Raw genomic sequence first — 17021 nt, forward strand, 5'->3', positions numbered from 1 at the left:
ATGATGCCTCAGCGGAGCTCGCATATCGCTTGCCACCCATGACCCCTCCTTGTAGTTGTTATATCAGTGCCATTCTTTAACACTGACAGCCGTGCTTTGTTGCATGCGATCAGAGCCCCTAGGAAGCAGTTAAACATGTGAACAATCAGCAGCCGGATGGAGCAATGTGATAGGGAGGCGCACTGGCCTCCCCTCCATTATAGTTTTCTCACAACAACTCTGCCATCCCCTAGTTTTTTTTTTTCATGCAACCTGGTTATAACTATGATCAGTTATAATTTTTGTGGCACTTGAATATTGTTATAAGTGGGTGCAACTGTATATATATATATATATATATATATATATATATATATATATATTTTACAGCACATACATTAAACAATACGCAAGATTCACCAGTCAGCTACTGTTATATTATTGTATATTTATTATGCCTTTTCGAGTTTTAGCACACACGAGACTGTCGCACGTTTTATGTATTCCTCAAAGGCAAAAATCGCCTGCATCTTCTGGCGAGTATTCACCGCTTGCTGCCTCGTCCGTCAGCTCCGCTGAAAGTCTGATGACCAACTTCAGCAACAAAGGATCAGAACTGTCAAAGCGCACAGAACTAGTGTTCGCAGCACTTACATGGGAACCAAACGAACACATCTGGAAATTACAAATGTCAGCACATACAAATGAATGAGTGAGCCGACTCATGCTGCACTGGCAATACTGAAGCCAGCCTCGGTTACACGTCTTATTCCTCACCGACGACGAGGCCATACTGCCACTTCAGGGCACCAATGCAGGGTGTGTTGCCTACTGTTCAAAACTCAATACATGTTGGTTGTGTAAAACATATTTTAGGTTCAGAAATTCACACCAACTGAATTGTTTCTGCCTTCACTAAATTAAGCAGCTATGCAAAGTCAGACAAACTGAAACCAAAACCGATAACAAACTCACCCAGGCTGCATTGCATACAAATACATGTGCAGAAAGCTCCGGCCCTGCAGCTTTTGCTTCATGGCCAAAAAGCTGTCCAAGAGTATAATGCACAAAGGAGATGAGGAACAAGCAAATAAATAATGACAAGGATGCAGCACATTATTTGTTTGCTTGTGTCCTCCTCCCCTTTGCACATTAATTACAATGTATGCCATTCTTACTTTGAAGAGTGCCTTCGACACTAAAGAGAAATGGTAAATGAATTCACACTGATAAAGCATGCTTTCAAAACACTACTTTTGTTAATTGTATAGTAAGCGGTAATTAACTAGAAGGGAAAATGAAGGCCAACCATCATTTTGTTTTTCTTTTGTTTGTTTTCCAATTTCATGTAGCATTGTTATTTCATGCAGCACTTTTCAATTTCCCAGCACGGCTAAATTATTGTGACATTCAAAGTGCATTTTTTTAGCACCTTTAAAGCTTTCGAAAATAACTATGTTTAGTCTTTGGCTCTTTTAGAGCACAATGTTGTCCATTTCTACCAATAAAAAATCAACTATACCCAAGCAAATATCAAAATCCATGACGTCATGGTTGGCTGGTAATGGAACTTCAAGGCAAGGTCTCCATTCATCCTATGCTCCTTGCATCTTCTCTGGCCTATCAAGCCTGATCTCATGGTAACACTGGCTTATTCAGTATTGCAGAAAGGTATTTACTAATACAGCTTAAGATACATTTCTCTTTAGTGTCCCTTTAAAATAAGTCACCAAACCCTGGAATACCCAGAATCAAGCCTCTCACCTGGCCTCAGCAGCGGAGGCACAGTGGCCTGGTACTGGCGGCCTACTCGGATGCGGTTGCGGTTGTTGTTGCGAGACTCATTCTCCCAGTACGAGTCAAAATCCGCATCTGTACACAAAAATGACCGGCAACATGCATGACCACTTCCACAGCCATATCAGCACAACAAGGCAGCACATAAAGCATTTCTGCTATAAGCACAAACATCGTCATCCGCTTCAAGTTTCCCAACCTCGTGCCCGAACTACCACTTTTGCCGCATCATTTTTCTCCCAGACTGCAGCAGACTGGAACGACCTACCCAACGACATTGCAGCCATCACGTGCTCATCCAACTTTGCCAATAATGTTACCAGTCATGTTTCGTTGTGTTAACACTCGCTCACCAAAATATATGTACCCACCCCTTATGTAATACCCCTCGTGGGTCTTTAAGGTAATAAAATTAAATGAAATGAAAATCTAAGGCAAAACTCTTTTCCAACCCTTTTGCTAGCAAGCAACCAGCATCAACCACTTCCCAAAGGCTGGAAGAATTGCCTGCCTAGCCAATAAATGGAAAGCTTTTACACAAGGAAACACTGTGGATTGGAACAACACAGATGTTTAACAGAATGTATGCTGAAACAACGTGTACAGCTTCCAAGATTTTTAGTAGGGCATAAGCACCGACTACATGGCATGTCTGCATGTTATAATAGCAAGAAGCGACAAAGGTGTGTACATGCATGCAACGCACACCGAAATGCAAGCACTGTCTGCAATGCTATTATGTTTAGGGAAACACACTTTGCCACTGTTAATTGTGCAATTTGTTTTTAAAAAAACTGGTGTGAAGCAGAACATGTGCATAACTTATTTTTAACATAAGCTTTTTTTTTTATTACTGGTCCTTTGTATGCATAAGCAAATTAAGATGAGAAAGAGAAATGAGAATATGTAAGAAAATATTGTGAGGAATTCTTGCAAACAATGGGGCCTTGAAGGACAATAAAGACAGGGCATGTACACTCATGGAAAGGGAGAGCATGGAGGATGACAGTCCCACTGATGAATCGATTGTGCACTTTCACATACTCTTGCCGATCTCATTGGCTCTTGATGTTATGTAACACATGCTATAACAGATCTGTATCAAGCCAACAGGCAATGAAGTCAAGGAAAACATAGGGGTAATTAACTGTGGTTGAAATTGAAGAAAGTAATGAGGAAAAGAGAAAATGAAAGTGGACATTACTCATGGCAATGTTTAACAATCCGCTGGAAAACTGCTGATCAAATTGATTAATTTCTTTCGGCCCAGTAATGAAAGAGTTAATGTTCTGAAATTGGCACTGTTGCTTATGAAGGATGCCGCAGCAGAGGTGTTCTGGGTTGATTTTAGCCACTAGGGTTTGTTGACATGCAGCTAAATGTAAGTAAACAAACGTTTCTTGCATTTTGACTATATTAAAATGTGCCTGCCGTAACCAAGGGTTGTACCGGTGACCTTACACTCAGTACAAGAATGCTACGACCAATAAGCCACCACAACGTGTACAAAGTGCATAACATCATCGTGAAATATCATTAGACAGCCTTCTTTTTATAACCTCATCAACAAAGATAATACTAGGTTTTCAGAGCACAATCACCTTCTCTTAGCTAAAATCAGATCCAACTATGGAAAATTTGCACTTCACTTCTATGGCATTTCACTTTGGAATCGCATCCCTGTTAACATTAAGTCATCTCTTTCATTGCAGCTTTTTAAGCACAAGATGAAAAAAATACTGTTAGCAAAATCACGTTGTCATTTGTCATAAACACATTTTCTTAATTGTTACATTTTCTTTTATTTTTTCTACATTACATTTATTACTGTATGGCTAGGATCCACATTTTTGCAAGACAAGTTGTATTTTTCGTTGTTGGTAACATGTAAAATGGTGAATATTTTTCTTTTCTTTACTAAACATTCCTGTTTATGATTATTTATTGTGATACTATTGTATAATGTTTTAATGCTTATCTAATTGTTTTCTATTTTATAACTGGTTCCCTACGGATTGTATTTCTTGACACTTTTATTGCCCAGTTGTTGCTGCTCTAATACTCTTACGTAGCTACTAATGATAGGAGGTCCCACTACCAGTTTCTTACTCCCTGATGTTTTATATAATATGAAAGCCCATTTTTTCATAAGTGCAATAACAACCAACTTGAACACAGCAGTTGTAAGAGTAAAAAGAGCTTTAATTCATAACATCTTTGGGGAGATTTTACTCATGTACGTAAACACATTTATTTGGTATTAATGCTGCAAGTGCCAGTCACTATATCATTGAGCTGCTGAGCTAGGCAGCCTTCTGCATGCAGCAGATTTGTTTTTAATATGATTACCATTCTTAGGGTACTTCATACACTTTTGGGGGACTGACTATCTATCTATCTGTCTCTCTGTCTGTCCTTCCATCTTCATTGTAAGGTTCGTTACAACACAACACAAAACACGGACAAAAGGAAGGTACAAAACGACGACATGGCATGCCTTGTGCTGCGCTGTAACGAACCTTACAATGAATCCTAACCAATTGGCCCAACTTGCCATCTTCATGTCTGTCCGCATGTCTGTCACACAGGGTATTCCATGGTCGAATGGGCAGCGTATTGGGCTTCTGTGCTGAGGAAACAAGGTTTGAAGCCAACCAGCGGAACAACATGGGTCGGTGGCTATGTGGCACTGTGTATATATGCACCACCTCTGTTGATGCCGATATGCACCACTCAGGATGTCGCACTGGACATGTGCTGCTCCTTAATGAACGTCTTTGACACTTCGAGCACCAACCATGTGCCACTCGATCTCTGCTGCTCTTTGATACCATCTTGGGTCACTGGGTATGTGTCAGTAGGTGTGTGCCACTCTTCAGTGAACCCTTAATGCCAACCAGGGTAACTACGCATGTGCTTCTCTGCAATGACAAAAACGGTCCCTTAAATTTTTCCGATGCTCAGCAGAATCACACCCATGCCCCGCACAAGCTCTTTGGTGGCAGCGCCAGATGGTACAGTATGTGCAGTAAGAAGTGTGAGAGAAGAGCCCGGCTGCATATACGTTTTGGTGTTCGCAATACAATGGGTCGCTGACATTGCTTCAATGCTAATCACATTAAAGGGGCCCTATACGACCCTGAAGTCAAAAACTAGTTACACAGTGGCTGATGTGTGCTAGTCTACAAGAAACCTATGGCCGCAAGAATTTTTTAAAGGGGTGCAATTATAGCAAAGTTATAGGTGTTTGGTGAATGAGTACGCAGCTACCACTGTTTCTTTCTCTCCACCCTACCTTTCTACACTCGCACACTCTCCCCCTCACCAACCCTACGCAGTGCAGAAAAAACTGTGGGCTGCGTCAGCACACCAGAAGAAAGGCTCCTCCATTTGTCCGCCTCTAATTGTCCTCCGCTTGAAGCTGACTGAAGGGAAGCTTCATAAAAGGTTCAGTGGCACAGAATGGGTGAGCCGCCCACCATTCTAGAAACACAGTCAGCTCTTGTCATATTGATGCTGTTGTTCCTCAACGACCGACCAATCGACCACTTTTACTCCTGGTGACATCACTTGGGGAATGCTGTTGACATCACAACAGGAGGAGGGGGCAGTAGAGGAGGCGCATGAGATTGTTTTCTTTTTTTAATTTGTGGCATTCCCGCGACAAGTAGCACTGCTGCATTCGCCACAGATTATGGTCACGGTAGCTTGTTTTAAATGTGTAAAAAATGTCCAAGGTTGTCTGGGGACCCTTTAACATTGAAATTCATTTTGAGATGAGTTCTGCCAGATTTTTTTTCAATGAGGAAAATGCTTTGAGTTTGTGTCATTACAACAGCATCAGCACTTAGAAAATAAAGATCATGAGCACTACACTCTAAAAAAAGTGTACACCCTTTGTGGTGTATATCTGCCACACAACAATAATCATCATTTGCCTTGCTTGCGTTTCCTTTCTTGGAAACGCCGCACCCGCTACTTTCCTGTCGACAATGCTATGTCACGCTGATAATGCGCATGTCGTTCGTTACTAGGAAGTACCGGGCTCGCAGTGTTAAAGAAAGGAAATGCGGACAAGACAGATGACGTTTATTGTTGTGTGGCAAGATACGACTCAAACGGTTGTAAACTTTTCTTGGAGTGTATACTGTGCTCATGCAGTCAGTAACAAAAAAGCAAGAATATTATGATCATGAAGGTTGCACTAATAAACTGGTGTACCAACTTTTCGTCCGTTTTATACTGGTTGCTTAAAGGAGCACTGACACATAATGTCAAAGTTCTATAAATGCTAACACCTGTTTCTCAACACATAAGAGGGATCACACTTGGCTAGTACAAAAGTTTGGAAAAAGTTGCAACATATTTTAATTTGATATTAAAATTGTCTAAAAACTCTAGGCCTGGTGCCATTGATACTACCGCGACGTCATGACACAGAGAAAAATTTCCCGATTCCATGTATAAAATCGGGCTACGTACTATAGCATTGCTCATAAAAAATAAAAATGTGATGCAAGCTTATTTTTGGGCTGCACTCACGTGTGGCAGCCACAACAATCACAGGAACATAATACAAAGCATTCTAGAAAACTACTTTACTTCAATGCTTTCCAGTATATTTTCCGAGGTTTAGAGGGTTTGAACCTTCATTTAACAGGTATTTTTCTGAGGTACAATAAATTCAATTTCTGTTTAAGTAACCCAGTAGCAGGCTTTAAATTTAAATGCTATTTATTGGCAATATGTTGTCGAACATCTGAAAATATTTGAAATTTGAAACAAAAGGTAATACTTATGCTGAATACTGATTTTAATTAGAACAACTAGTGCTTCTCTTGCAGCATGGTTACTGTCATTACCCCTTGAAGATACCTCATAAACAACTAAAAGGTTCTTGAAAGAGTATCAGTTAGTAAGACATTCATGAATTCTTGCATCATAAAAAAAAGGGAGAGCTTTTTGCACTGACATGCCATGTCAGCTTAACAGGGCCACAATTTTGTAGTGATGCATTTTCCAATGCTAACGCTTTTCAGCGCTTTTTGCATTCGTGAGTGGTGAAGAGACGCTCCAGCCTAGGCACAGTGTCGAACAGGTCCACTCACAAATGCGAAAAGAGGCGAAAGGCATTAGCATCACAAAAGGCATCGCTATAAAATTGCAGCCCAGCTCTGTCTCACCACCCGTTGTATAAAAACAAAATCTAGCATAAACTTTTTGTTTAAACAACTTTTGAGTAGATGGTGGAACCAGTCTACAGTTATTTCACGTTCACTAATTATCTTGGGCGCAGCTAGGGGTGTGCATGGATGGCCCGACGAGTATACTTGGACACAGCACGAGTTAAAGCTTATGTTTGGTTAAAGACCAACTATGAACTGGACTGTGCAAACTGCCGTAGTATGGCTCCACTATTCCATTGCAACAAAATTTTGCAGCAATTTTTTGGCAGCATCAATGCACACAGCATGCACTTCTGCTTTACTACTAAATAAGCAGGCAAGAAACATTCGTAAACATGCTATTACACTGAACTCACTGCAAAGTACATCTGTGCAAAATTCGAGCAGAAATCAGCCACCAATCTACCTGGAAAATTCGTGCACACATGGCACTCCTATTTTGTTTAATAATCAGTAATTTGCTACAACTAACAGCAGTAAAGATGAAGATGTTTTTATACTTGCTGATAACTTGTCAACAATAGTATGCAGGGAAGTAGACATAACACTAATAGCGCTCTATAAAACAATGCTTACGAGGCCTGTATGAACATTGTTCACATAAGCACTAATCAAAGTAAGATTGTCAGACTGTGATGATAGATGATTATAATTTTGCCTAAGTGCAATATCAGATGTCTGTGTGCATCAAACTTTCTGCTACAAAAGTGCCAAGATTTTATGTACATGTTTTATCAAACCACTTGATGAAGATATAGCAGAGGGCTGGGGCACATTTATGAAAGCTAGCAGCATTAAAGTCGGTGTGATCAAAATGCAATGAGAGTAAAGAAATATAAAAAAGAGAACAAAAGAAAATTTAAGAGGCATGCAGTTATCTGTTGGAAGAGCTGTTTAAAGCCCAATGCTCCACTATGGCATAGTGAAGTACCAGAAATCACTTTTGTCAGCAAAGTCTGATTTGACTGAATGACTGCACTAGTTGTTGGTCGCTTGAAATTTCCCTAGCTGCGTAAAAGTGAGCATTATTGCAGACTTTTCTCACAGTCTTACATGTTCTATGGTTTTGCAAGATTTGCAACTTGTAATATGATACTAATAGCTACTTGTAAAACTGGAATAAATGTAAGAGGTATAACATCACATATTATTGCTGACTTAGGGACGTATTCTGAAATGTTCGCTGCCGCGAAAGTTTCGCCCTGGCCACGCCTCCGCCGTTGCGGCGCGCGCTGAATGGCTGCTTTGACAAAACCGGAAATTCACTTGCGCCACCTGAATTTCCGGTTTTGTCAAAGCAGCCATTCAGAGCGCGCCGCAACGGCGGAGGCGTGGCTAGGGCGAAACTTTCGCGGCGGCGAACGTTTCAGAATACGTCCCTTAATATCAATGCACGTTCAACTACACTTTATCTGCAGAAACTTAAGGCAGCCTTGTAAACTCTATGACTTGATGACTATGCTTGCTCCTGATATTGGACAGCTTTGGACTAGAAGACGCAAACGGCTTGCGTACCCGTGAAGCCAAAATCTGCTTAGGTTTTGATGAGACCCAAGCAGCTTCCATAAAGAAGCAGAATGCGTGCCTCTTCAGTCCCCATATAAAATTAATTAACCGCAGACTCCTTATATGTGTTCTGAAATCACTTTCTTGGGTGGGTTGGCTCGTATTAAAGACAAAAATTTTAGCACAAGGATGCCAGTCCTGTGCAATGTGCATTTTCCCTCGTCTTTCTACACTACGATCTTTAGTTTTCCTCATATGTTTACGGCAATTCAAGCTGGCCCTGCAAAGCCTGCAACAGCTAATTCGGGAATAGCGTGAACACTCCATCAGATCTCGGAAGCATTATTACAGCCGCACCAGTTTGGACAAACCTGTCATCACCGACGTACAGTTGCATACAATCTCTAAATGCTGACTTTAATATGTTTTTAACTATGCGAAGACATATCGTGACCTTCGCAAAGCGAAGGCGGCAAGTTTTACGGGTTGCGTGCCAGCATTTTCTCATAAAGTTAGTCGGGCAGTGTATCTCAGTTTTTTTTTTTTTAATTATGGGGTTTTACGTGCCAAAACCACTTTCCGATTATGAGGCACGCCGTAGTGGAGGTCTCCGGAAATTTTGACCACCTAGCACCTAAATCTAAGCACACGGGTGTTTTCGCATTTCGCCCCCATCAAAATGCGGTGTATCTCAGTCTTCATATAACGGCACACTTAACGTTACCACATTAGCCAGTCACGAAAAACAGCCCAATGAGTTTTGCAATGTGCAAGCGCTGCAAGACGGCTACTCAATGGGTGTGTGTGTGTGCGCGTGTGTGCGAGTGCCATGCATACGCAGGTGCGCATATGACCCAGCGTTTTGCGTCGCCACACATGGCACAGACGCTGTGCAAACGCGCCGCGGCAACGTGCATGGACGCAGCAGCTGTGGTGGGGTGCGCTTCAACACAGGCGTCGAAAGGCTCGCCCGGTCAGAGCCCCGGAACAGGCCATCCGTGCACACCGCACGCCGAAACGGCGGCTGCCGCGACGGCACGCGCACTTTTCTTTCTTTTTAAGAAAAAAAAAATAAACGCCGAGCTTTTTTTTTTTTTCCCCCAGTTACGAGGCCACCATCTAATGCAACCCTCGCGCGTCAAGCCCTGTCCAGAAATTGGTGTCGACGACGGAATCCGTGTTCTCGCACGGCCCACGGAACAGGGCGAGCGGAAGGAAAGCGCAGCAGAGAGGAAAGAAAAAAAGAAATAAAGCAAATTAGAGAAGCAGGAAGGACAGACTGCCGTTCACTTCGCCGCTGGGCCAGACGAATTTGTGATCGCGTATCGTGCACCGGCCGCGCCCTGGGGGCCAGCTCGCGCGCGACTGAGCACGCACAGTGCACCTGAAGCATGCACTGTCCGCAAATCGCGCATTAATTAACAGCAGTACTAATTGCGTTAAGCCCAACCATCATCGCTCGCTCGGGTGAGCGGTTTCCTTCTCCACCTTCCCCCAACCTCGTCGTCGATGAGACCGACAGCGGATCACTTGCTCGAGAAGTCGAAGGCTTACCTGATACATCCATTAATGCACGGTGACTAAACTTGAGGCTGTCCGGCTCTGTGCATATTTCATGTTAGCGGACGCAAGCGGCGAAAGCTGCACGGGCTTTTTTCGAATGTTTACGAACTGTCCAAAATAAACTTCGGAATCCCACACAAGCACGGAAACGCCGAACGGGTGAGGCGAACTTCTCGTGATCGACGTCGAACGTCGCCAGCGTAGGACACTTCTGAAGTGCTGAAATTAAACATGGTCGTATAGCAAGGTCGAGATAACGTGCGAAGACTTTTTCACAAACAGAAAGTTAGTAAAATTTATGAGCACGTAGAAAATGAAATGATCTTACACATACTCATCTAGTCACATAGCCAACGCCAGATCTAGCCTCTAGCTTATGGCTTTGTTACAATTGGTATCGTCATCGCGGTGTACGTAAAATAACGAGAACTGAAACCACAGGTATGTTAACCGCCGTAGCCGCGCGTAAGCAAAACCTTACACATACATGCTTGATTTGTACGTATTGTGTGCGTGCAGGTGTATGCACTTGCTCCCTTCACTGGTATATGCAACTAGCGCAATGTAAGGCTATCTCGCCGCCTATTAGGAGTCGACGTGGGAGCAGCAACAGTAATTTCTAGGCGCTTTGATGTTATACGTTAACACTTGACACATCGGCTGTTTCAGCCCAAACTTCAAAAATAAAAAAAAATCTGTGGGCTCCTCTGCGGTACAAAGCAAGTACAGCTTCACAGATTTATCTAGAAATAAGCGCAGGACGTGTTATGCACTGGCGGTCTCGGAGGTCAATTTTGTAGGACCTTAGAACCATAGAGTTTCTCACTATAATACCTAGAGGGAAATCTGGCGCCACCGTCTATGGGAGTTTCTTAAGGGGGCACCCATGGGGCACCGTGCCGTCATGGGAATGACGGTATATGTGCGGTATATGTGTCTGCGAGGCTCGTGTTGGCTGGTGTTGTAAGAGGCTTCGTCTAAAACGTGGATATGGCTACAGAAATAACGCGTTCTCAAAGTAAAATCTTAATGAAATGTTTCCATTCACGCATATTACATCTTTACTCACCCGCACTGCATCACCAAGCGAAGAAAAGCAAGAACAGACGACCAACTGTTTCAGAGCGAGCGCGAACCTTGTCGTCTGTCTTCCAACTTTAGCGGCCCGCTGATATTTTTTACGTAACGTATAGTCGTACACGCAATAACAAGTTCTCATAGTTAAACAAAACATGTTTTCGCGTAATAATAAAGCTAAAACAGCTTTTTACGCGCTGTTTTAGTAGAAAATGAATCATTGTGACAGACTGAACCGTACTTGCAAGGTGTCCTGTCTCTCCGAGAACGATGTCAATCCGAAGTCACAATATACCGGCATTCCCATGCATACCACAGCGCAGCAGCGCCAGATTTCCCTCTAGGTAATAGTGAGAAACTCTATGCTTAGAGCCATGTTAGAGCCACGAACTAGTGAACTACCGTGAACTAGTTAACTACTGAACCCCAGACCTGCACATATGTCCCTGCTTTATCGCGCGAGTTCTACTTCATCCCTTTTGCCGCTAGGGACAGAACTAACGAGCAGAGTGGCGCTATAACTTGTTCGCTGTCGTCTGCTTCCGCGGTCCGTTTCAGCAGTCGTGCCACTATTTCGGCTGGCGGAAAGTGCTTTCATCCTGTTTGATAGCACAATTAACGACAATGAAAGAATAACAGGATATTTGCGAATGTTTTGCATTTGAGCATGGAGCCACAGTAGGAGGAGCGGCGCAAGAAACGTAAACAAAGAGTACAGCTGGCAGATGGCAACTTTTTCTTTCCTTGTATCCGCAGAAGGTAAAATCTTCTGACGGCAGGTAGCTTTATCCTTTGCTGCATGTATCTTTTATGAGTTAATTGCGGATAGGCTAGTGTCAAAGATGCATTATACGGTATCCTTCTGTGTGCCTTTATATGCAAGCCTGAAGGAGGCGAATGATCTGGCATAAGTTTTCAGAAGTTTCTTGCGAGCGACGTGTGTGCAGGAAATATATAGAGGCTGTTTCAGGGAAAGGTGGCTCTTTTTTTTTTGCAGTATTACTTCACGTGTATGGGAGTTGAAAGCTTGCAACAGATATCCTAGCTAGCGCTCTAAAACGCCGCTGCACAGCTCCCAATTAATTCTACCAAAGTAGCTATTCCGCATGGCACAGCGGCATAGTAACGGTGGTGCGAAGGACACGTACGCTTTGAATATATATATGCGCAATCCTCTTTTTGAACTAGCAGGCATCTTCTCACATTATAAGAGTTACAATAAATAGTCATCGAATTCCGTCCTCGAACGTTCTTTGCGGGGGTTTCTAGTTCGAAAAGGCGGAGAAGCGAATATTTTACAAATTGGACAAGCAGTTAAACTGCTGTGAACTTTACGAACTCGATAAATACTGTGACTTAATATGCAAGAACTGTGCAGTTCGTTACTGCGTGCAAAAAAGCAATGCGAGAGGTTATTTAACGCTATTTACAGAGTAGCAGACTGCACGCGCAGACATTGTTCACCGGGTTCTGGCAGTCAACTGTGGAAGCCAAGGGGCCGGTCACAGCCTTGACATCGCGGCCACTGTGATCGCAAATGTCAACAATGCAAGCAGTCTGTCACAGCTCATGGCAGGTTACTTATGGAAGTTACTCATGCAAGGTTTCTTTGTTAGAACGACAACCTAGTGGAACTCCAGACCTGCACAGATAATCGACTTCTATGGGAGTAGCGTGCGCCCACATCTCGTTCAACCGTTGGCTGTTGGTGTCGCTTTGATTACCTGTTTGTCATAAATGTTATGACCTTTTATGGCCTGTTCGTCTTTTCATAGCCTGAGTAACTACTCAAGAGAAAAAACGAAATCAGAAAAAAGAACAATTTATGATAATTCAAAGGAAAGCTCTTTACTGTTCGAAGCGAGATCAGGATGCCTTAGAACATGCTCTTATAAAGCGAGATACAACAATTGGGAAGAAGAAGCATGTGCTTGCTGCGGTAAAGCTAGAGAAGCGATAGAGCATGTTTTATTAGAAAGTGAAGATATCTGCCTAGCGGTCGATTTATGCACCTCTGGTCTCCTTGAAGCCCTTAGGTTCAGCGAGAGCAAGGGGAAAGCAAACATGTCCGCACTGGAGATTAGTAAGAGGCGATTGGAATATTGGTGGAAAAAAAATGTGCTGCATGTGCTGCATCACTTCGCAAACTCTGTATTCTGCGTCATAAACTAAAACAAGCGGCCCCAGAAACTAAGCTTTATGCATACAAATCACTCATTAGGCCGAAAATGGAATACGCATGTACCGTCTGGGATCCGTATAATAAACACAATATTAATGCACTGGAAAAGATTCAGCGGAAAGCAGTTAGGTTTATGCTTTCTAAGTACCGTATAACTGACTCACCAACAACTATTACGGACGATCATGGTCGTGGGGATGCGCGACTCACGCGTCCCCTGATATGTTGTTTTCTCGCATGGCTCCCGTCTCCTGTAATCCGGCTTCGCCGCGTGGCTTTACTGCGGCGGTTGGTATGCTTACGGAGTAGTACAAGAGATGGCGAGGGTGTTGCTCTGCTAACGCCACTTAACGGCGGTGTTACTTGGGCGAAAAACGGAGAAGGCTCCTCCTTTTTGGCTCGGGCTCGGCGAGCGGCGCGGACGTTCTGCGCCGATCCATGCTTCTGCGAGACCGTCTCGCGAAGCCTACCCCGGAATCGACGAACACGATCGTTCGATCGCGCCACATTTCGCGTGACCGTAAACGCGAACGACCAGGCGTTGATGTCCAGCATGGGGCGAACATATTCGCTCGTTATCCGGTCGCGGTGAGTCGAACTTCCGCGATTTGTCGCGCGCCCATCGGCATGTTTTGTGGATAGCAACTTGGCTAGCAGGCATTAGTCTATGAAAGGCGCAGTAAATGCCCTTGTGATTGTTTGCGCTACTGTGCTGTCGTTCCTTTGTCCCAAGAGCACGGGTGAGAACCCCACATGGTATACAGACATTACAATTACGGCGGAAAATTCTAAGAATTACATTTCTTTTTCTACTCAAAAATAAACTCTCGATCCATACTGCTCCATATGCCCGACCATTAACCACAAGACAAACCAGACATCACCACTCTGAATCCTTAACTCCCTATCAGACATGAACTAATGCCTTCAACTTTTCCCTTTTCCCTCGTACTATTGAAGAATGGGACGCACTACCATTATAATAATTATTCTTAAACAGCACTGAGTCAATTGATCTGATTAATTTTTATCTGTTAATTTCGCAACAGAGGGGTCAGCATTTTGCTTTCTTCTGAATGCATGTATGATTATTTTTTGTAATTTTTCCACTCCTGCTTGGGCCCGCATGGCCCTGCAGTATTTTGTAAATAAAAATGAAATAAAAAAGTAGGCAAACGACAGACAACGGTGGCGTACAAAAACAAAGTTCCCATTACGCATTCAGAAGGTTTGGCGATGGGAATTCTTCGATTTCTTTTTATTTTTGAAGGGAGGTAGGGCATAAGGCATTATAGTAACAAGAGCTTGGTGGTGCAGCCCACCGCCGCGTTTCAAAGGGGACGCTTACACTCCACTCCACTCACTCACTCACTCACTCACAAACTCACTCACTCACTCACTCACTCACTCACTCACTCACTCACTCACTCACTCACTCACTCACTCACTCACTCACTCACTCACTCCTGTTTTATTTGAATGTTGCGTGCTATTGCTTTGTTGAATAACGCTTGTTTTACGTTGATGTAACCACACTTCCCCTTACCCAATGCTTTCATGAATGTCATGCAAGATATGGATAAATAAATACATTAAAAATAAACTTTCCCTAAAAAGACATGCGGGAAAGAGACTAGTATATTTGTGTTCGATGTAATTAACATTTTAATACTTTATATTGTTTTAGTTATGATAATGTCTGCTCGGGTGGCAACTACATGCACTGATGAATGAGTAAATAATTGCATAATTTGTCATTTCACGCTTTGTGTACAATTTCTGGCTCCATCCTTGCGACTGCGGCACACAGCAGGCACTCACGCAGCAGAACATACGAATTTTCTTTAATCCGAATCAAGCTTTCTTAAAGGGACACTAAAGCGAAACAATAAATCAGTTTAGACTAATGAAGCATTGTTTGAGAACCCTGCAGGCAGCCATTTCAAAAAAATAGTTTGATTATTAGATGAGAAAATGAAGGTCCAAGTATCAGTATTTGAATTTCGCGCCGAAACCCCAGTGCCGGTACGTCAACGTGACGTCAGGGATTCCAAAGTATGTTTTCGCATTTGGGCCGCGTTGACTGAATAAAGGTTCCCGAAACTTGCCATGTTTAATATTTGGTTCCTTTAGAACACAATGTAGTCAATCTGTATGGCTACATATAATTAGTAGGCCCTAGAAGATGCCATCAAAATCCAAGACATCACAGTCCCCAGGTGCGGAAGCTTAAGTAGGCGTCGCCACCATTATTTCGTTCTTGCGCTTTTTCTGGCTTACCAAACGTTTTATCGTTGTAAGAGTGGTGTTTTGGTGTTGTAGAACGGTAATTTACGGATGCAGAAGAAATCATTTTTCACTTTAGCGTCCCTTTAAATCTTGCTACGCTTTAGCTGAAACATTATTTGTGCGTTTGAACATTTCAGGGACAGCTCACCTTGAATATTTGCCTTTTGATTGGCACACTTAATAAGTATATAAAGAAATAATTACATAAAGAGTTCACAAATAAATAGACCAGTACATTGTGGATGTACGTCCTAAAAACATGACCTAATTACGAGGCACGCCGTAGTGGGGAGCTCCGGATCAATTTTAACCACCTGGCATTATCTAACGTGCACCTAAATCTAAGTACACGAGCGATTGCTGCATGTTTGTCTCCATGTTTGTCTGCATGTTTGTCTGGGCAGATCATACTACGTCTTGCTTCACGACCTATCACGATGGCGAAATGCAAAGGCGTATAACCAGTAAATTATGAAGTATAGTGCGTGTCCGGCTCATGACGAACTTTTGGAGATATATTACAATATATTCCAACGTGAATGTAGAGGGAATATGCGCGTAGAAATAAAAATAACGCCTTTGAGAATAAAGAAGTCCCAGCATGCACATTGCCCCTCGTGGACTGTCACGCGTCATTTTCAAATCAGTAAGGGATCGTATTGCAGCGTAAAATAATTTTTTCTCTCACCTAATCAAAGCCACAGCAATAGAAGTGGAGCCATGTCCCTGGCTGCATAGAGAGCCTGACTGTCACCCAAGAAGTCCCAGCGCTGCGATCGAAATGACGTGACATTTAGCGTTAAATGTCACGTCATTTCACCGTTATTTCACCGTTAAATGTCACCGTTAAGGGCCCCGTGTAGCACAAAATCCGGTGTCGGACGTCGTTTCGGCAAAAAGACATTTTCGAACCACCTACTAAAATACTAAAAGCTACTAACATAATTGAATTTCTCAAGCTAAAATCGTAATGTACATAACCTACAGACATGATAGTGTCGGATTGTAATTTGAATACACGAGAAAACATACTTCTGTTACGCGAAAACTCAAAGAAACCGCTTTTCTAGCGCTTCTACCATTCATAGACCGGCCACGGCGTCCGCCATTTGCGCGCGCCGGCGCGTGAGTATCTCGGTGGCCACGGAGCGGTGCGCCCGGTTCCTTGCAATACTTCCAGATGGCGCTCGCCTCCGCCGCATCGTAGTGTTCAGGAACACTACCGCATCGCGGCGCACGCAAGAAACCGCGTTTCTACCAGAAAGCCCGCCTTCGCGCAAAGCGTTCGCGGCTAGCGTTTCCCGGTAAACATTAAGGTTACATATGCTCCAGTTGCCGGGAAGCGTCAGAAGCAGTCAGGGATCTCTGAATGCGATCCCGTTCCACTCTTAAAGGTGAAGCGTGTGGTCTGCTTCATCGTCTGTTGTTTCCGGCATTTAACT

General features: G+C 43.2%; 1 protein-coding gene across 6 annotated transcripts in view; it reads right to left on the reverse strand.

Moving 5' to 3' along the window:
- The window catches only part of LOC142564365 (uncharacterized), a 62876-nt gene extending 52650 nt beyond the window's left edge, over positions 1–10226 (reverse strand). For 2 of the 6 annotated variants that reach the window (XM_075675349.1, XM_075675344.1), the window contains exons 1-2: positions 10023–10220; positions 1744–1851 (exon numbers count right to left, since the gene is read on the reverse strand). In XM_075675349.1, the coding sequence (XP_075531464.1) occupies positions 1744–1851; positions 10023–10035 (121 nt within the window). In that variant the 5' untranslated portion in view covers positions 10036–10220. Of the gene's footprint in view, positions 1–1743; positions 1852–10022 lie in introns of all 6 variants that reach the window. The other 4 variants (XR_012824567.1, XM_075675346.1, XM_075675348.1 and 1 more) reach the window with 4 other exon arrangements.
- Positions 10227–17021: the final 6795 nt, after the last annotated feature.

This window comes from Dermacentor variabilis, chromosome 11, assembly GCF_050947875.1.
Source record: "Dermacentor variabilis isolate Ectoservices chromosome 11, ASM5094787v1, whole genome shotgun sequence".
Taxonomy (NCBI): domain Eukaryota; kingdom Metazoa; phylum Arthropoda; class Arachnida; order Ixodida; family Ixodidae; genus Dermacentor; species Dermacentor variabilis.